Source organism: Halyomorpha halys, unplaced genomic scaffold (assembly GCF_000696795.3).
Source record: "Halyomorpha halys isolate HHAL.00 unplaced genomic scaffold, Hhal_1.1 Scaffold493.1, whole genome shotgun sequence".
NCBI classification, from domain to species: Eukaryota; Metazoa; Arthropoda; class Insecta; order Hemiptera; family Pentatomidae; genus Halyomorpha; species Halyomorpha halys.
The window spans coordinates 1,038,091-1,060,571 of NW_027111379.1; the positions used below are offsets into that span (position 1 = coordinate 1,038,091).

General features: G+C 29.4%; 1 protein-coding gene and 1 long non-coding RNA gene across 9 annotated transcripts in view; one reads left to right on the plus strand and one right to left on the minus strand.

The window, feature by feature from the left end:
* The window catches only part of nej (nejire), a 64,147-nt gene extending 53,096 nt beyond the window's left edge, over window positions 1–11,051 (minus strand). For 5 of the 8 annotated variants that reach the window (XM_067049386.1, XM_024359104.2, XM_067049387.1 and 2 more), the window contains exons 1-3: window positions 10,523–11,050; window positions 9,155–9,259; window positions 7,803–7,993 (exon numbers count right to left, since the gene is read on the minus strand). In XM_067049386.1, the coding sequence (XP_066905487.1) occupies window positions 7,803–7,993; window positions 9,155–9,259; window positions 10,523–10,604 (378 nt within the window). In that variant the 5' untranslated portion in view covers window positions 10,605–11,050. Of the gene's footprint in view, window positions 1–7,802; window positions 7,994–9,154; window positions 9,260–10,522 lie in introns of all 8 variants that reach the window. The other 3 variants (XM_067049385.1, XM_067049388.1, XM_067049389.1) reach the window with 3 other exon arrangements.
* Window positions 11,052–21,024: 9,973 nt separating this feature from the next.
* Window positions 21,025–21,989, plus strand: LOC106683539 (uncharacterized). Its single transcript, XR_001343563.2, has 2 exons — window positions 21,025–21,705; window positions 21,789–21,989. It is a non-coding gene; the product is annotated as an uncharacterized lncRNA (long non-coding RNA).
* The last annotated feature ends 492 nt before the right edge of the window (window positions 21,990–22,481 follow it).

The following is a 22,481-nucleotide window of genomic DNA, read 5'->3' on the forward strand; positions in this document are numbered from 1 at the left end:
ACACACACACACACACACACACACACACACACACACATATATATACATGATGAGACTTCTCGTAGCAGTCATTTCCTCTTACAGACCCTCTGAATTCAATAAATTAATCAAAGGATATCCCTATTGTAAATTTAAAAGTTAAATTTCATCTATAGTTACATTGGGGAACAAGATTGACTTCTAAAATATCCAGTTTTCCAACTTAACAAATATATAGTTGTGAGTTGAAATTGTTGAAAAGATGAGGGTTAAAAAAACTAGTTTTTAAATTATAAAGACATAAAAAGTAATATAGAGTGATGAAAAAATGCATAAACTTAATGGATAAAACAGGTAGAAAAAACATATGGTCATCAATTGTTTAAAATTAATACAATGTACCACCTCTATTTTTTTCATTAAATTAGATCAAATATACATTTGAATTTTTTCCGACATACTTCGTTTTTGAATACTATCTCAAAATGGACAAAATGTCAAAACAAAAGTGAAATTCATCAACAGCCACTGACAAATTTAAGCTATTGCTGGAATATAATAGTGGAATGTTGTGTGAAAAACTGTGTAATGAGTTTGATGTACTAAAGTTAACACTTTACATAATTATATAAAATAAGGAGAAAATTTGTCCTGAGTGTATTGAAAGAAGACGAAAACTAAAACAAACACAACAGAGTATAAAATAGAAAAATGTCTCTCAACATAAATAAAATAGGTAAGGAATAAAAACATTCCAATAAGCTGTCTAATGGTTAAACAGAAAGCTCAAAAATTTGAGAGTAGGCTCCATATCGATAATTCTTGAGGTAATTTCTAGTAATGGATGGTTAGAGGTCTTTAAGACAAGGGTCGATATAGTTTTCAAAAATATAAGTCAAGAAAACAATACCATGGACAGTAGCATACATAATCAGTAGATTGAAGACCTTCCAGCTTTATTACATGATTTTCCCCTCCCCACACCATAACAATTTCAATGCCAATCTTATCACTGTCATTTATAACATGCCTATTTGGAAAACTGGGTAAACGAAAAGACTCTTTAAGTGATTAAAAAAATCCTAGGTCCCTTGAAATACCAGTTATGCAGGTTACACTATAATTTAAAATACAACTTATTAGTAATAACGATTAATAACTCTTCAAATAAAAATATACATGTTTAGTAAAATATCAATTACTAAGCACCATATTAGTAAAGTTTCCTAAATATTTTTTTCAAAGCCTGATGGAGACTCATGTAAATTGAAATTGCAAACATATTAGTGGGCTTTTTTAAACCTAAATTAAACTACCATTGAGATGTTGTAGCTTATAAATTTTCATGATTAAAATTTCAAAATTAATGCTCTTTCACATTTTGCTTCTCATTAATTTCACATATTATTTTTACTTGCTTATCATGTGGAATTTTATCACTAATTTCAGTTAGATTATTTTGTTAAGCTAAGCTAGATTAAATGATTAGCATATAAAAAAAAGTCATACTTAATCTCAATAGAATTACAAATGAATAGGTAACATCAAACGAACAATAAGTTATTTAATATTCGTTAAATCTTTTAATGAATGAAACTCCTCTTTTATTTAATTTAAAAATTATAAGTATTTAATCTGAGAAATATAAACCTCTATGTTTTTCATACTTCTCCATCCTAACATAAGCTTAGGCAAAATAAAATCTGTTAAAAAACGTTTTAGTGAACATTTATTTTATTATTCATTTAATTCAATGTATAAAGTTCAACTATAGGTTGAAACTTAAAAAATTATTTAACAATTGAATTTATATAATTTTTTTATATTTATGACATATAGATTGATATAGAATTGTGATTTGAGGATTTTTTATTTTATTTTTTTAGAAATGGTTATATTTAATAATTCAATTATAAACTGATGAAAAGTTTAGCTGATTAATCTATACTAAATCTAATAGAGATTGTACCACATTAAGAAACCAAAGCTGCTTCAATTTACATGTAAATATTTCAACAGAAAATTAATGGCTTAAAATTATAATCTGCTGCATTAATTAAGATCAATTAAATTTCTTTATTAGTTTATTAATATATATATATATATATATATATACAATATATAACCTGATGAAGGTAAGTTTTGCGATAATGAATAGTGTTATTATGTAAATAAGAAAATTGTTAACAATTTGAATTGATGAAATGAAAATAATTGATTTGGTCAATTAGCAATTGAAACAGTGACATACATAGGTTAATTTGACTAATTAGTTATGTGGGATTTTTGAAGTATTAATAAAGAGTGTTGAGACTTAAATGGATAAAATTTGTATTATTTCAATAATACAATCAGTCTCAAACAAGTTATACTAATTTAATATATTTGTACACAATTGGGTCATGCAACACAATTGTGTCTCTAGATAAAAAGAAATATTTATAACTGGCTTCTGAGTAGCAGGAGATTAATAATTCGTCATGTTTAGAATTTGACCAAATCTAACTTAATTCTGGAACAGAACCATCTAAGAATAAATACAATTATTTATGTTTTTAGTTTTAGCTCAGAATGGACCATTTTATACTGGGGTTCATTAATTTTATTCAGAGAGTAAACCGTGTTCTAGAGTAAACACAGTCTGTGACTAAGTCAAATCCTTAGTCATTTATCCAATAATCAAACCTGAATTAATCAAAACATTCTTCATTTCAATGAAATTATTATTCCACTTTGTTCTTTTATTTAACTAATAATTAATACTCTTAGAATTTGAAAAGCTATTATTCCAAATCGTTTTGGGCGCCATTTTATTTTTCAAATAAGAAAGATTCCATAAGTCGAAGAAAGCAGTAAATGTAAAAATCAAACACTATAGTGGCTGAGGCCATTATTATATTTCACTTATAATTTTGTTTTTTAATTCCTCACTTAATTCATAGAGAAATTTGTTTTCCAATTTTCTTAATCACTACACAAAGTGATGGCCAATCTCACAAATCATTAGCCAAATGAATGCTTAGATTCATCTTTTGAATTTTATAAAATCATTGGTAACATTCATCAATATGATAATTTCTTCTACTTCAAGGTTGTTATATTTCTTATAAAATTTGTAAAACAAGTGAATGGTGGGTGAAATGGCTCTGATACTCTACAACACTTTACTTGGCAGAATGTACTTGCCACAGTGCATTTTACTGGACAAGTTAGCTTATTTGGTAAACGTTATTCATGCGAGGCCAATTTGAGTTTGCTCGGGACAATAGCTGCCCTGAAATCAACAAATAATATCCACTAATATTCTTGCATCTAGACACGCCAAGTTCTTTGGCAGCAAAATAACATAAGTGATCGGTAAGTAGAGTCTAAAAAACTGAAATATGAATGTAACCTAATGATCAGGAGAATTATTTTCTGTCTAGTTGAAAATATATTGATGTTCAACATCATTTTCTATAAATTCTGAATCAATAAATATCATTAATTTCTTCTTCAAATGTTGAATGAATAAGGCATGATGAACCATCGCAATTTTCAAACATCAATGAAAACTTAAATCCTAACCTACTACAAAAACAAAAGTGTTCACATAGTATCTATCTTACATAAAAAATATACGAAAGAAGATTCAGTTTTTATAATTCAAGGAGGAACTTTTTCCAACCTACTAAGACAGATAGCGTGCAGTATTAACAAAGGAGGTACCAATGGACAAGCTATTGTATATGAAGGACCTAGGGAATGTATCCTTACTCAGCAGTACGGACAATTACTTCTGTAATTTTTGATCTTAAGGGGTTATGGGATTTTGAGTAGTTTGACCTTGATGGCAGTTAGTGGTATTTCAGAGAACTTATATTACATTTTTCAACAACTAGACAGGGTACGATTCCAGCTTATAGAGACTTCAAAATAAGGTTTATTTTCATAATATGTAAATATTAAAATTAATTAAATAGGATTGGGTAGGTTTGCAATAAATAAATAATCAATAGACATTTGTAACTTTGTTAATGTTCACTCATAAGTCACAAACTGAAATGTAGAATGGGAAACTAAATGAATATATTAATATATCAAATTATACATATATAGTATTATTATATTGTGTGTAATGTAACTAAATACAAAAAAGAAATAATTAATTTCAGGAATTAAATTATTCAATTAAAAATAAATGCACAATTAGTCTTAGTTAATCGAGAAATGGGAGCAATAAAATAGAACAAAAGGGTATACATTAAAAGTTTCAGACTTTTCTGTAAGGTATGATTTAACAAAATTCAGTCATAACAGTATGTAAATCTAACTTTTTTTTTTAATTTCAATCCACCTTGGGCCAAATTGAATTATAACTACTAAAATTGCTTGAAAAACCAATAGAGGATACCACAACCACAATTCTGTTCCCAACCTTTTTCCAAACAATCTGTTTTTTCGCTCTACATTGCTAAAATTGATATGAGATACAGACTTTGATGCACACACACACTCACATATAACAGTGATGATGTTTATTTTACCTATGTTATTATTTTTGTTAATTTGTTTTCTTTTGTCAAAAACAAAATGCTCCAATTACTGGAACACCAAACTTTCTTCCAAAATGTTAATTCAACTGAGCCCCTCTAATATCTGATCATTAAAAATGATATTAACAGAAGTAACCATCACAAAATTTGAAAAGTAGTCATGCTTTCACAAAGGAATTTTTGGAGATTGCGTTCAAATATAAATAAATCAATAGCTGGTGATAGACGGCGAGATAAATCATAAAGTGTCCCCAAATCAGGATTACAGAGAAAATAAAATAACTGAATTGTTCAAAAATTAATTGTAATTTTAAAGTAACTTTCTAAATTTTGCGTACATAGGTTTTCAAAAATAATAAATACGTAAATAAACTACTGAAGAAAATGAATCTTTACATATTGTAAATATATGTATTATGGGGGGCGACAGTAGCAGTGTGGTAACGCGCGTGTCTACCAACCCGAAGGATGTAAGTTCAAACCCGGCCCTCTACTCAGGATTTTCTCAACCATATAATTACACAATATTCGCTCACAGCCTCCCTCAGGCATTTGTGAGGTTTGTTAGCCAATGGGTGGTACTCACAAAAATAGGCATGGGAGTAACGAATCCTATGAAAATCTCATCAAGAAATACACAATGTATTTCCGTAGTACACCACACCTCCATGGTCTTTTGTGTCAGAAGAAGAAGAAGTATTTATATACCTCTGTTCCTACATAAATTATTTATATAGAAAGTATACATTTAATTATAAATAACTATTTAAAAAGAAGTGACAAAAAATACAATAATGTAATATTAAATAAAATTGGTAGTCTAGGGACTGGGCGACAGAGGTCAAACTTCTGGAAATGAAATAATGTATTAAAATGTTATTTATTAGTATAAATTTATATAATGATATTTATAATATGATGTTTATTAACAATATGTTATTTTTCAAAATATTATAATTTAAATGTTCATAAACTTGGTATAATTTCATTTCTGGCACTATCCATGTTTCGCTTCTCTATCTTGGTGTAGTATCAAGATATAATGTATGTGTTCAATATTGAATTATAGCTCATTACAAAGAAGACGAAATATTGAACATTTTCTCCGCTTATAGTATGTGGCTCCGATTTTGAGATCTCAAAATATTTTTATCTGAACGTTCAAAAATTAGGTGCCATTTCATTTCTGGCACTATTTTTTCCACTTTTGACCTGTTTATCTTGGTGTAGTGTCAAGATACAATAATGAATATTATATTGAGAAGATTTAATGAACATTTCCTTCACTTACAGTATGCAGCTTCGATTTTTAGTTTTTGAGATATTTTAATTTAAATGCAAAACACACTGAGTGTGCCCCACCACTTCTTCTGTTTTATCTCAAGCATAAATTCTCTTGTGTTACAAAATCAATTTATTTCTCTATAATTTTTTCTTCTTGAGTTGTAGAACATTAGTAAAGAAGTTTCACATTAACATGTAATTTTTTCATCTTTGGTTAATATGACCTATTAACCAACTCAACCTATACCTGATCTAATATTATTCTTGGATTATCCATGTTCTACTGTAGCAGGGTTATGAAAATAATAAATATGAAATGTTTCTATAATCTATAATTAAATTATAAATAACTGAATACCGGGCATATACATAAATAGGTGAATGTTTAATTAAAAGATTGCACAATTAAAGTTAATTTTACATTTTTTGTCAGTAATTTTAATTTTAAAATAATTTTACTCTTAGTATGATTTTGTCATTCTAATGCATATCAGAAAATTCGCTGGATAGTATAAAATAAAAATTTAATTCTTAGTATATAACAACATAAAAAATGATAATTTATTGAAAATAACCAGTAACTTGATTTTTCAAAGAAATTTTTCGATATATAATTAAATTTTACTTTGAATATCTCATTATAATTTTTTAGACAGACAACCCTCATCCAAGGCCCTGTTTGTATCACTGTTTCTGAGTACTTTAAAAAAAATATTTTCTATATTAGATATAGTGGAATTACTTTTCCTTATTTAAATTTCTTTATATAATAATTAATAAACAATGTTTTGGGGTTATCACCCCATCATCAGGTATTTCCTATATTATCATGTTGCAGCATAAATCGAAGATTGTTTAATTTATGTTGCCCCAGAAAAACAAGAGGTGATATTATTACAGTTCTTTTATAGAATCTTAAAAGATAATAATATTTCAGAAATCAAAACAGAGAAAAATATAACAATCTAATTTTCAACAAAAAATAAATCTGATGAAATTGATGGATATATCAATAATAATTATTAGAAAGATGGTTTTTATTTGTACACCATACTTGTTTATTGTGTACATTTATAATCACTATGAACGCAATAGTTAATTTTAACATACTATTATTACAAGATGATGATTAGTACTCGTAAAATTAGCATTCTGAAACAATCTACAGTCATTAGGAATCTTATTTCAAATATTGCCTAGAACATATTTATTAATAAATATCACATAATCAAATATAACACTCATATATTTGGTAAAAATAGTAACGAGACTCAATAAAAACAAGCTATGCCCAATATATCTGGGGAAAAATTAAAATTGTCAAGACTGGGAGGAATTTGAACAGGTTACAAGCACAAACTGACTTGTTACTGCATCATGTTGTTTGGTTAGCTTTTATGTGTATGTTCTGTACTTAAGATTTATATGATTTACATCATTGATATTAAGATTTATTTCTATATTAATTTCAATTAATAATTTCTTACATCATAATTTGGTAAGAATATAAGGAGTCATTCCATATCATGTCATAAAAGTCACAGGTCTACTATCACAAAAAAAAATAAAATAAAATTTTAATCAAAGTAGATAGATAATACAAATTGAATAGAACTGAATCAGTTACTAAATAACCAGAAACTAATGTTTCTTTTAACAACTAAACGATTAGTCCATAAAGTCAGTTTACACTCATGTAACTAATCCTTGTTCACTATTAAAGTAATTACGTCTCCATGCATAACACTGACCATTAAAGAAATCCAAACCTAGTAGTTGGAAACTCAAAAAGAATGCTTGGGCAGGAGTACAGAACTTTTTCCGTATGGGTTGCATAAACATAAACTGGTTTTAAACTAACAATACTATAACTGATATTAGAAGTTATTTGTTGAACACTCCACTGAAAATGGCATTGGGACAAAATTTTAAATAAAGCATATTAACACCATTAAACAAAACACATTACTTCATTGACAACAAAAATATCAAAAGTTATATTACCTGAGAAAGAAGATGATGCTGCATCCGTTGGTCCTGTGTTTCAATTGCTCCATTTTGTATTTGACCTGGCCCAGGACCCGTGGCTGGAGGTTTACTACTAGGAGGAGCGTCTGATGTTGTACCCCATGAATTCAATTCATCAGGTAAATCATTTTCCAAATCAAACATGTCCGTACTACTGAATATATCGGCTGCATGAAAAGAAAAATACACTAAATCACACTTGCTTTACACCAAAATCATGAAAAACAAAATTCATATTACAATTAAAAGTAATAACTATTAACTAAAAATCATGATTTATATTATATATTATCTTTGAAATTAAAATGTCATAGAAAACTGCAAGTAAAATAACTTGTTATATTTGTGTAATTAGTTCAAAAATTGAAGGAAATACGAAATTGAAAAAAAAAAAAAAAATGAAATAAATAATAAAATTGAAAAATAACGATCTCTATAAAATCTTTTGCTATAAACACCTGAAGAGCAATTATACTCTAACATGCTTGATAAAAAACATGCGAACTATAATAAAACAGTACTTGAAAATACATTTCATTTAAAATTAGCAAAGAGCTTTACAAGGACATGAGTGATGTCTATACAGATATATATGTATATATCCAAAAATAACCTACAATATAAACATAGAAAGGCAAGAACATTAAGAAATTTGTGTACACAGTAATCAATAGTGCTTGAAAACAATAATACAAGCGACCTATAACATCGATAAGCACATAATTACACAAATATAACAACAATTTATGACATATACAACCTAATAACTACATATGAAAAGAATATTTCAATCGTTTGAAAAATAAAAAAGTTTGTTTTATTTAAAAATGGATTAACCGATACCAATATGAAATTGCAATATAATGCCTCTTAACCAGGTTACTTTGTTAGAAATTGGTTAGAAGAAATTACTATTATTTAGTTATAACTAAAGGCATTTAGTAATCAAGATTTTGAAATTGCTAAGATTCAAAGAGTAGATATTAAAATAATTTACTAAAGCACTAACTTTTAGTTAAAGTTTCCCGAATATCCAAAATATGAATAAAGAAAGAAACCATTTCTCCAATTCAAATAATGCTTTAAAGCATAAATATATAATATAATTCATAGGAAAGCAGAAAAGCATAGGCTGTGACAATACTTAAAGCCGCTTGAGTTATAATAATGAAAAATCTTTAATAACTGATAAACTTGAGTAATGAACAAAAATAAAACTTTTAAAAACAATTTAATAACCCTTAGGATTTACTCAAGCCATATAAAGTATACCAACAGGTACTATGCGTTTCGCTTCTAAAATATTTGTTTTTAATTTTGCCAATTACTTCTCTTCGTAGGGTTCCACTGCTGCTGTTGTTGAGTTGTCATTCCGCCTTGCATGCCATAGTTTCCGTATGCGTGCCTCATCAAGTTCCCAGGCGCCATAACGCCTGCATCACGACATAAAAACCTTAACGTGTGATCATCTCTTCATATGACAATCATATCCAAGCCCAACGATAATTCTTAGTAGCAATATTGAGCTTGTATAAAAACTAGTAGTATTGACAATCTAACACGTGAAAACGAAGGACTGCTTATAGCTTTACAATTTTGTTTAATATTCATATTTGGAATCCAATTAATATAATTGAAATAAAGAAAAATAATTCAATTTTATGGAAATAAGCAAATCGGGTATATTTTCCTAACTGATAATCATTATAGAAACTAAATCAAAAGTGAATATTTTGTTATAAATATGTAAAAACATGCAACCTACCAATGCCCATGCAGTTAGCCATGCTTAACATTAAAAAACTACTACAATTTATGAACAATACGAAGTTATTTATATACTCAAAAAATTACACGAAAAATTTAAGTGTCAAGAATGAGAATCGCAAAATTAAACTAAATCTAAAAGTTCATTATAAAGACCCATTTAAAAGAAATAAGAAACACTTCTAAATTAAATCGAATTAAACATATCAATAAAGAAGAGCTTGTTGATCATTCAAAATGTAAACATATCTTCAGGCATCAAAAGAAATGATGTGACACTTCGAAACACTAGGTAAAATAAATTTAGAATTATTAATTAATAAATAAATTGATAACATAACACTATTCAAAGATAGAAACTAATATTAAAATTTTGTGATTCAGTATTATCTTACCACAACAATTTAGTATCAAAGTAAAATATTTTCAAAATAAATCTTTAATCAAAGGAAGTAATAGTGTGAAAAGTGTAAGGACGTTTAATTGAAATAAGAAAACTAATGATATAATAACACAAGTGTTATTGGGGCTTTGATATCTATTTACTATGTAATTTTAATTTTCGATACATTATAATAATACAGAAGTATAATGTATAGAACTAGTGAATAGATTTTTAAAAACTAAGATGTGATAACAGTAAAAAATTGTGTGATTCCAAGTACCTAACTATACTTTGACATAAAAACAAAGAGTAAAACTAACTTAATTTCAAACATGAAATATAAATTAAACTTAAATGAGAAATTAAAATTAAAAATGAAATGTCAAATCACTCTTTCATTCTACCATAAACAAAGATAAACACAAAAAGGAGGCTATGGAATTGACATGTTATAAGCAGTACTGCAATTTTTATCATGGCTTTTAAACACTGTGCTATCAAAAAGTATGTGGTACTTTATTAATTTTTGCTTAAAAATACTTACCCGAAGAGTCCGAGGGGCCTTGAAAAGGATCTGTTAATTTCTGCCGCTTGTTTGGCGGACCATCGACAAGATGTTCGGCCATATCTCCCCTGTTTACAATGCCGTGCCTACTATACTACACTGATCCGTATTTATAACAATTCGAAACCACTACACATGGTTTTATATGTATTTCGTCTACATAAAGTGGTTTTAAATCGAATTGTGCCACAAGTTCGATGTTTAAACATCTCTCAAGGCACATATTAATGATTCAAAATTCACCACTGGGCATAATGAAGCCCCCAAGCAAGCTGGATGAGCTTACACCACCGTCCCTCTCTCCATCTTTCTTGGAACTACACAATGATCCAGATGTAAATCATGCACTAATATCACTTTGAGGCACAAATACACAGAATTTCACGTTTCTCCCTATCGCAATACACCTTAAACAATAAAAACCACTAAACAAATAAAAGTACATGGGGTGAAATAACGGTATTATTGAGAATAAAATCTTATTTTCTCTGACTGCCTGAAACCAATATGGCGGCTGTTGATGAAAGTTTTTCTACGCTTGTCAGAAAATATCCGACTATAAATGAGCTCTGAGGCACCCTATTGGTTAAAACGGCCCACGTGATCTCAGGGACTGCTGCTATTGGCTCAGCGGGACTCGGAGCCGAACCCGTGACGTCAGAGTGAGGACGAACATTGCCGAAGCGTAATTACTCCATTTCGACGCTAGTGCTGGCTGGTTGTTGGATCTGCGTTATTAGTAGAAAACTTAATTTCTTATATAGTAATGAATTACTTCGTTTTATTTGTTGTACATTTACTTTATTAATAGTTTTATTCCTCTAATACCTAATGTTAAGTTTTTATTTGTATTAATAGTAATGTAAAACCTCCAATTTGTCATAAGTAGCAATCTATTTCCATTCACTGGTCTATCATTATTCAGTTTTAAATAACTTCCAATTTAGTAAATTTAACATGTTTCTTGATCAGAAATTATTTTAACCTCTATTAATGTTCCGTTAACCCTCTATGTATTCGGAGTTCAGCGGCGTATGTTTTTTTTTTTTGTTTTTTTAGTGAGTTCTTTAAAAGTTAAATCGCTGGGACCTGTGATTTGTTGACAGAGGGGTCAAGCTCTGTAGCCTTCTCAATCAGTTTGGGGGTTGCTTTCAGAGATCGATCCACCCTCAGAATCTATTACGTAACAAAAAAATGAGGAGAGGGGTGAAAGTAGCGTCTGTTAATTTATTGTTACTTTAATTTAGGTAAAATATAATCAGAGCATTAATCGCCTTTAATTCAACTACTCACAAATTAATAATTTTTCAGGAAGAAAAGAAAAAGACTTCGTTAAATTAAAAAGAAATGTATATTTGGAGTGCCTATTAGTTTATATGCTATGATATTAATGATTTAAATATTAGTAATTAAATAGTTTTATAAATTTAATCACATCTATAAGTCTGTAGTTACTAGTTCTTATTTTAGAAAAACTACTGTTTTAATCAATTTAAATCAAATTTTACTTAGTTATTTTTTTTTTTTATCATTTATACAAATCATATCATTTTATCTAATATTTAGTTATATTTTGGAACTAAATATCCTATACATATACTTAAGTTAAAAATATATTGTTAACTAATATTTTAAAATATTAATTTTATAGTGACTTACATAATTTTTTTTTTAATTCCAAAAATCTATTGTAAATTCCTATAAGTCTAAATTTTTAGTTGATAACTAAATATTAAGTAAAATAATAAGGTTGTTATAAATTATGAATTATTAACAGTAGAAAAAAAAAGTATAATTCACAATTGAGTGATTTTTAACAATATTGTTTATTAATGAGAATCTTTATTGTTAAGAGTCTCATAGAGTCTTTAGTTACTAATTCATTTTCTAATTATCAGCCTACTACCAGAAAGTAGTTTGATTAATTTTGGTTAATATACCATGTAAGTTATATATGTTTAAAAACTTTTTAAAGACATTTTGTAATTCCTCAAAATTAGAATACTTTTGTTGTTAGGATACTTTTTTATTTTTTGTAGTTCATTAGTAAACTATTTGATTTCTTGAACACTTACACTTTTTCATACAATTGGTGTGTGCTCTTTCATCTTCGTTGTAAATCCTAAAAATTCCTCTAGTCCCTGCTAGTGAAATCTTAATTTCCACATTGTTATATATACTTGGTCAATACTAAAGATATACATTAGTTTTTCATTTGGTCTACAAACTATTTACTCAAGACAAAGCCTGGAGGAGGTCATCCAGTCTTTTATTGATGTAAAGTAGTATACAGTACCAAACTACCTATTGCTCAATAGTTTCTTTTGGGTTCAACTTGGCAATGTCCCCTATTAAGTTGTACAATCACTGAGCTTTAAAGATAGCAACAGATTGCACTTTCATTTGATTCAAATCTCAACTTCTAGCATCTTTTTTTGAAATTCAACAGGTGATAATGATTTATTTTTCATTGTATCAGCCTTAGATGACTAAGATTAAGGCGGGATCCAGGTGAAACAAGCGACCACCCACATTCCTACCCCTTAAGTGGCCCGTTTTCATGTAAATATTAAAAAAATGGTTTATTTAGTTTTAGGTGCCCCTGCATAACGCTTCCTCCTCTTGAGGAATATTTTTTTCATTTGGAGTTTAACTGTAATGTTAATACAACCATCATCCCTTATCGAGTACTGCCAGATCTTCATCTACATCACATATTATATCTTTAATATTTTTTGTATAGTACTAATAACACATTCCAATGCTAAATGCACATTATATACATATAGTTGGAGGTTCTGAGTATATACAATTTTTAAATAAACTCCTCCTGCGTAGGGTTGCTATGCAAGAGAAAAAAAATAGTTTATATATATATACTTTATGTACATGTTCATAACCATTATCCCTTATCCAGTACTGCTAGATCTTTCATGGATTGTTGTGTATATCTGTGAGGATGGCAGTTCCTAAAGCACCTAACATCGTGTTTTGAAACTAGCTGTAGGTTTCCCAAAATATCAAACTTATGAAATATATTTTCAGTTTTACATGACTAAACTCCCATTTACCAGGATTTTTTTAAATCACTCTTGAAACTAATTCCTTATGTTTATTTATTTTTATTTTTATGTTTATCTCTTGTAGTTTTTTTTTTTTTTTAGTAAAGATTGTTTATTCCACTCAAAATATGTAATTAGTACCAGGTACAAACACATTCTTTAATGTGTAACATCCCAACCCTCAAATAATCATGGGTTTAAAACCTGATAATGAAGTGTTGTTTTATGGCCAATAGTGACTTAATATAGTATATAACTGCCAGGTTATATACTTATATACTGTCTATCCTGTGAAAGGTCAGGTACCATTTCATTAAGGCTGGTTATATTCCAGAATGGTCTCAAAGGATTTTTTTTTTCATTGTAGCCTAACTTAATCCAAGCCCAGGTGTCTCACCCACTCAGCTACCTCGCTAGAGATGAATGATCATTCTGGAAATAATATTTTCTAGATCTGCCTGGCTGATCTCCAGAACTGTGACCATTGGTTGATCTCATCTAGTTGCAAGTTGGAAAAAGATGTTTTCATTTATTCATTGTTTTAATTAATTTTTCCAATTATATGTTTTATTCTCCTGTTTTGTTTAAAGTTGTAATTTAATACAAACTTTTTTTTATTTTGTAAAGATTACTTCAATTTAAATAACTAAGTTTTTATTTTTGATTTTTTTTTTATAATAAAAAACTGACCACAATACCGTGGAGATAGTTAATAGGGTAATATCAAAAACTTAGTAGCATTACGAGGTCCTAATTGATGGGTTTTATTGTTATTATTATTTTATTTATTTTTTGTCAATATTGCATTTGAAGACTTGTACAGTTTTTAATTTGAAATTTCCTCTTACCAACTCTTAATGGTTCGTAAAAAAACTGTGTACTTATATAACCTAATGAACATATAATTATATAATTTATATAATATAACATATAATTATAGTTATATAACTAATGAACCTATAACCTAATGAACATCTCCTTTTAATACAAATTTGATTTATTTATTTTAAAAAATTGGTGCTTTACTTTAATAGCGGCATATTTGAAGAAAAAAAAGTTTTTATTACATTTTTAATTGGACATATTTCTTCACAGCCCTGTGCAGCTACTTTCCAGTTATGAGTTCAGAGCAGGCATCTTACATTGTGGGGCAAACTATTCTACCATCTTACCCTTGGTCATTCTTGTTGTCTTGTTCCACGATTCACCTCTGTCAGAATATTCTTCAGCAGATATCTGAGTCACTCATCTTGGCCACATGACCAGTCTGCTCTCCAAAGCAGATGTCACTAACCACATCGGGTTCATTTATCAGGTCGTAGAGTTCTTGATTAAATCACCTTTATCACTCATTTCTGACTTGTACTCTCCCTAGAAGTAGTAGGAAATCTGCCTTTAAAATTAACAGGGAATTCATAGTGGTCCTAGTTTTTAACGAAACTTCAGACCTATATGTAAGGACAAGAGGTATCAATAGCTTGTAGAAGAACAGCTTTGATGAAAGGGTTGCTTCTCATATCAGGATTTAGTGCAAAAAAATATATATATTTGCAGCAATGATCCATATACATATGTATCTAGCATTGATATCATTGTTAAGAGTCCCCTGGATTGCAAGATATGTAAACTCCTTCACTTCTTGAAATGATAACTTAGTCTCTTTCCAAGCTTTGCTTGCTGGCTCATTCTGGCCATATTCTTAGTCTTACTTTTGTCAACTATTAATCCTTGGCTTCTTGCATTGGATGTAAGCTTTAGGAATATTACCTATAAAATTACTTTATATCTGCAATAATGTCAAGATCATCAACGTTATTAGAGTCCAATGGAAAATATTAAAGATTTATTGTTATTATATAATAAACTTGAATTGGTACATAGGAATCCTTTTAAGACCTGGGATTGGCTAACCAACTTCTATCAATCAATTTCTATTGAATTTCCTTAATGTAGTGCTTTTGAGTTGCTAACAAACTTGACACCTGTTTACTTATTTTGAAAGCTTCCCATAGTTATTTAACTGGGGTCTTATGATGTCCATTGTCCATCTTGCTCTTGCTTAGACATATTTCTAAAAAAGTACAATTTAAGAAATCAACGAACAATACTTAATTTGCTGAATGGTTCAAATAGGATAGTGCTTCAAGTCTTACTTAGTAAGTAATTATCCTAGACTACTTTCTGAAACAGGTATACACTAAATATTATATTTTTTAATATCGATTTTGAAGAAAATTTTTGTATAAGAGAATGATTAAACAAATCACAACACCTCATTACTATATTAATTTTAATAAGTATTTAGTATTATATTATTTGATATAGGTAAGCAGAGGTCATTTGTAGCCGAGGGAGTTAAGGTGTTTCCTTAGTGACATCATAACTGCAGCAGCACCTGTTTGATTCTGGGATGGGTGGGTTGACTTTTATTTAGTGGCGGCCATTAAATTCATAGAATGAAAACTTGATCCTCCCACTCTGGTTAGAATAGGTTGGTTACCTGTAGAAAAACCTCCCTTATGTCCTATGAAAGGACCAAGAAGGTGTAAACAAAAAAAATATATAGGTTAATTGACCTGATTAGTAAAAATACTTCCATAGCTTTGAGGAAAATAAATGCAAAGGAAAGTACCAAACTGGTAGCTGAGACCCATTACATCAACTGCTCTTTGATATCAAGAAATAAGTTTAGTAATGTTAGTGGAAGATGTTTTATAATTACTTCTTTACTATTCTCACTGAGAGTATTGTCTGAAACTACTTTTTGAGAATTTCATTTGTCAAAACTTCGAAGTCCTACTATTGAATGAAAAAAAATTAAACATTGGCTCTTCACTGCAATACTGGTTTCTTCCTAGCCCCAAAGAATTTTCATTGAGGCTTGGTAGTAACAATTCAATAATTTTTCATCACACTCAAGAGAATATTAAAAAGGAAAAAAACAAAGATAATAATTTATGAAAAGAGATTCTGAAATACTGCAAATATATATAAATGTACTACTGGGCTATTCAACAGGCTAGGGAGTGTCCAGAAAAGAAATTTTATGGGATTGGTGTGTTTCATCTCAAATTCAAAATATGTCCTAGTATTTGAATGAAATGCATAATGTACCTATAATGTCACCACATTTTCTATTTTGTATTAGTGTATTACCTATTGTGTTAGTTTATTTTGGGCAATGTAAATCTTATTGCTTTGTTTGAGGAATAACTATTTGATTAGCAAAAGAATTATGAATTGTGAAAACTGCATGTCATAATTTAAGGGCATTAACTTCAAATATTATATATATATTTTTTACTTAATATAAAATTATTTTTAAATTTAAGCATATTAAAAAAAAAAAAATTATTGAGTGGCTTTCTCCAAAACACAATTTTCGAAACTCTTAGAATTTAGTGTAAAATACTTCTTAGTTACCATATAAACATATGTGTTATGTTTGTTTATCTAATGTAAACAATTCCAAAATTTTTACCTATGATGTTATGGAATTTGAACCATATAAAACATTAAATATGAATTGTAGAAACTATTTCAAAACTGGACCATTTTCAGCATATTTGTCATTATCTTGCCCTGATACCTTCAATTTATAAACATTCAATACAAAAATATTAATTTTATAGTTTAGAATAATATGTAAAGATTGAGATAATTAGTAGTTATTTGTGTTATAAATAAGTTATATTACAAATAGGTACCCTGAACTGAAATTTATGAAAACATGAACCGATGGCTTGGACTGGATGTTATTCTATTAATACATTAGGCTCATATTAATATATATATTTTTAATGATTACTTTTTGTTTAATTTATTTGATTTACCATTTTCAATATTCCTATAATGATGTATAATTATTCTTCACCATAACTAACTTTTGTTAGTTGCAGCTCTACCTTCTACACCATAACCCCTGATGAAGACCTGAAACTCAGGTCGAAACGTCGGCATAAAATAAATAAATATGGTTTTGTTTATTTATGTTGTTCTTTGCTGACCGCACCCCCCGGCAAACTTCTCCAATAACCAATTTTTACTTTTCATTTATGAACTAAGATTTCATCCTGTATAAAAATATTATTTGTAAAGAACATACTAAATTCGTGTAATTTAATGGGTATAAAACAGATGGATATACTTCCAATAAAAATTTCTTTAATTTAATTTGTATACCTTTTACGTTATCTATTGTCATTGATAATTAATATCTTTCTTTTATATTTTTATTGCTTCGAAAAATTAAATTATTTATTTATTTTTAAGGGAAAAAACCCTTAATACTTCTTACTTATTTATTTCAATATTTGGTTTTCAGACCACATTGTAGTTCTTCTTTAGACTGCATTATTAAGGGAGATTTCAACTGGTTGATAAAATCTGTTTAAATCTCTAGTCCTGATAAAGACAGCACACTTATCACAAAATACTTCTCTTTATTCTTACCGCTATCCAAAAATCATATAAATTTATTTATTTTTATTTTTTATATCATTTCGTAAATATTTTTGCTATGCTGATTGTCTATGTGAGTTTGGCTAATTGATTTTAAATTGGATTCAATATGTCTCTGTATAAGTTTATAGTTTGCGGAGATGTGATCATCTTAGAGGAAGATGATCTGGATGGCGGTCAATTCAGTAATTTCATGACTTTAAAAGAATTTTTTATAAGTTTATAAAGTATTAATTTTCAAAAAATAATAAATTTCAATAAATCAGAAAATTAAACTTTTTCCTTTTTAACATGTTTTATATATTATCCATTTAATTTCGAAAAACGGTCTTGGTCAGTTCGAAAAAAAGGTACAGATTACAATTTATTAATAAGCCAATACTAATAATCTTGTTTTTTATTTTATATAACTTTTTTTATGACCGACCCAGACAATTTTTCTATAGTTAAATGAATTATGAATAGAATGGTAGAAAAAAAGTGAACAATGAAAAAGTTTCATTTTCTGAATTTTTGAGTTATTAAAAATTTATACATTATAAACTCATAAAAAGAATCTTATAATGCCATGAATTGCTGAATTTCATGAAAATTTATATTTGCTTCCATATTTGGTTTGAGAGAATGATTTAACGACTTCTCAGGCTGAAAATAAATATTCTAAATACCATTCTTACATATTTAGTGTGAGTTTTAATTTTGTTTGTTTATTGATGTATATATTAAATAAGTACATATATGATGGGTAAGTCATTACATTACTTACTCTCAATCCCAGGTTAGGTTCTGGTTGTAGGAGACAAGTTATTTTATTATTATTATTATGTCAGCTGTGGATTGACTTCAGAGCTGGAAGTTCTGGGATAATCCAGGCTTTATTAAGTGGTTACCTGATTAGGATTAAGTATGGAAATTGGATGATGTCCATATCACCTCATATAATTTTTATTAAAGAAGCAATACACCAGCTACTAAACCAAAAACCCTCCATAGGATGTGGTACAGATTTTTTTAATAGTGTGATGGTGCACCAGCAACCATTACAAATTGAACAATTGATTTCATGGTTAGAAAAACAAAAATCCACTCATTTTAATAAATTTGCCAATGGATATTCTGAATTTTCAGGACATACAATTTTGTTAAATTTTCCCTATATTATTCATAAATTTAATTAAATTCCCTATATGTTTCATAAATTTTGTTAACACTTATATTGCACATTAATATCAATAATGACGATAATGAATGTTTTTAAAAATTAATATAATATTTATTTATTTTATTGATAATGTGTTTTTTATTTTTAATTAGTTTTGGTTTCAAACAGATAAGTGCATAACTTCAATATTATGAGTGGTGCTTAGCATTAGCATAAATAAAAAAGCATATTGTCATTAAAAGGAGATGATAACAATGGCATACAGTTGTACACTGAGACCAGGGACTCCAGTTGAATAATCTTCCTAAAGATTTTTGTTTAAGCTTTCTAATTAATAGAAGTGCTTTTCTTTCTTGCCTTCTTGAAGTGTCATTAAAACTCACAGAGAGGCACTGTGGTAGGAAAGAAATTTAGTCATTCGGTGAACTCCTTATGCTTTAGTAAATTTCTGATTATTTGTGGGAGGAAAATAAAGTAAAGGCAAATGAAAACTACCAGGAAACTTGAAGGGTATCTTGAGCTATGTATCTCTTGCATGGAGTCAAAATCTCTTCTGCAGGCAGAATAGTAAGTTGGCAATAGTTCATGTGGGAATATAGTACAGTGTTTCATGATGCATCTTAACCAGGTTCCCCTTAAGGGGAATACCTTTTAACTACCTGTAACAGGCAGTGGTTGTCAACCATAAAATGGACTAATCTAAGGAAGCACTTCAAGGTACTCCCCAGACTGTTGGCTGGCGTCTGGAAACCACATGGGTCCTTCCAGACTACAGGGTTTAGAACATTGATCTACACACTACTTAAAGGGTGTCAGAGAATCTCGAGCACATCGTATCTATGTTTGAGGCAATGAAACTCGAACTGTAAAGGAAGACAGGGATCTATAACCTGATGGAGAGAGATCCCTCTCAGTTATTAACCAAGGAGAACTATCCACAGTACAAGGGTAGTTGTGTATGGGTGGAAGGAACAGTGGTTGGCTTAACCCTCATAGGAGCTACACCAGAAAGTCCAGTAGACAGAATAGAAGAAGACCGTGGTAGAGCCAAAAAGAAGAATAGGTAGTGTGTACATCTAAATAAAAAAAAACAACTCTAGTTTTGTTTGCAGTCATGTGAAGTAACACAGGCATGCCTTGCTTCTCCCTCCTGTGAACACCCCTATTGCCTAGTAGGTTGGGCAGGGCGAGAAATAATTAAAAAGGAGTGGAATATTATTCAGTCGAACCGTACTACTTCTTACCTGCGCTGCTGACATCGGTATTGCTGGACGCTCCGTCCAGACTATTTCTGATGAATTTTTAAAATTAGTGGAAAGATTACGCTTGAAGTGAATTCACCAAAGACCCAACACATGGTCGCAGAAGAAATCCTCAGCCTCGTTGAGAAAATCACTATTAGAGAATTTACCTTCGAAGGCCTTAAGTTTAACTATATCATAACCTGAGGCAGTGGCGTAACGTAGTGGGGGGGAGGGGGTGAGAGAGGCTGCAAAATTTCACTATATAGTAATCTTTTATAAATTTTGAACTATTTCATTCCATAACTTTTGTATATGTAACCTGTACAATACACGATATATATGAATATTCTTGCCAAGTTCTTTAGAATTCCTGAATATTTTTGTATTTTAAATCGAAATACCGAAATAAGAGGGCGGAAAAATTTGCCTCTGCCCCGGGCTGCTAACACCCATGCTACACCACTGACCTAAGAGAATGTTAAATATTCCGAAATCAAGCGATAAGTATCATACGTACACGTACAGTATACGTACAACACCTGTTATAAACGGCCTTGGTCCCTATTTGAGTAGCCCTGCTTTGTCCAAGGACACAAAAAATCGTATATACTAAGCAATTCGATCAGTTCTCATATATACCTTTAAACCTTGGATTGTCTCCAAAGCTGGTGAGCAGGTTTTGATGGTCTTTGAGGAGAATATTTTACAAAAATTCTTTGGAGCTGTGAAGTTTGATCACGTATGAAGACATCGAACAAATTAGGAGCTCAAAGATTTATTCAAGGAACCCGGAACGTGGTCCAACCACCAACAAGAGATGAAAACCAATTGATGAGGTTTGAGGTTGTTGGAATGGCTCAGAATGACTTCCTAAACAAAATAATGACTAGGTAGTTCACAGAAAAGAAAAAGAAGGAAAGTTCTGGTTCGATAGAGTGGCGTTGTGGCTAGTAGTGCCCAGTCCATGTTAGGAGTAAGGAACTGGATGTCCGCAGCACAAGACAGAAACACTTGGTGGAGGTAGGTGCAGCACTAGACATCGAGGCGTAGCGCCGATTGGATGAAATAGTTACAGCCATTCCGCCGACGTCGCTTATTTCTAGGGATTGTTAGATCAGAGCTATGAACATTACGCAGAGGCACCTCATCCACAAATATTTTAGTAGAATTCTCACGGAATGGACACATCAAACCTCAGCTAAGCTTTTAACTGTAAACCTTCAAGTAACAACGGTAGAAAAAGATTGTTTTTAACTTGATTTATGTAACACATACTTTATGCTATTTACTAATTCATGTTTTATTTTCTGTTTTAGAGGATCGGAAAAAAAGAGCTGTGAAGCAAGGAAAGATATTCAAGATAAAATAACTTAAATTAAACCAAAAACAATTTTTAACGTATTTTGAAGTTTTGTTTATAAAAATGCATATTTATTTATTTTGTAGATGGATGATCTGCATCATTTGTTTTCTTATTCCTCACCTGAATATTAATAAAACAAGTGTTTCCCTCCTTATGTCTGCCCTGTTTTTTAACTTATTTCGATAAATACTCTATTAGAACCATTTCACAGGTCCAGATTTAAAAATTGTATCATACAAGATTATAGTAATTGTCTAATTTTCCTTGGTGTGTGGAGGAGCGTATTATATCCACTTCGTAACCTAAAAATCCTGCTACATTTGAACACCTCCAGTGGGATTTATTGGATCCAATGAACAAAATTTTATCCAATACATAGGAGCTTTTTAAGCTTTTTGTTACCTATACAGCCCCTCGAAATTGAATTATATGGTAGAAAATTGGTTTATGAATTGGGATGGCATTGGAGAAGAGCGCTTTGGAGGTTTAAACTTTTGTTTTTCACAAAAAATTTTTTAAAGATTTTATTGCTACTTTGCTCAACAATTTGTTTTCTAAAACTACTACGTTAAATGATTTGATGATTTCCAATAGAAAATGCAAACAAATAACAAATATTAAATTCAATATTATATAGGAAATGGTA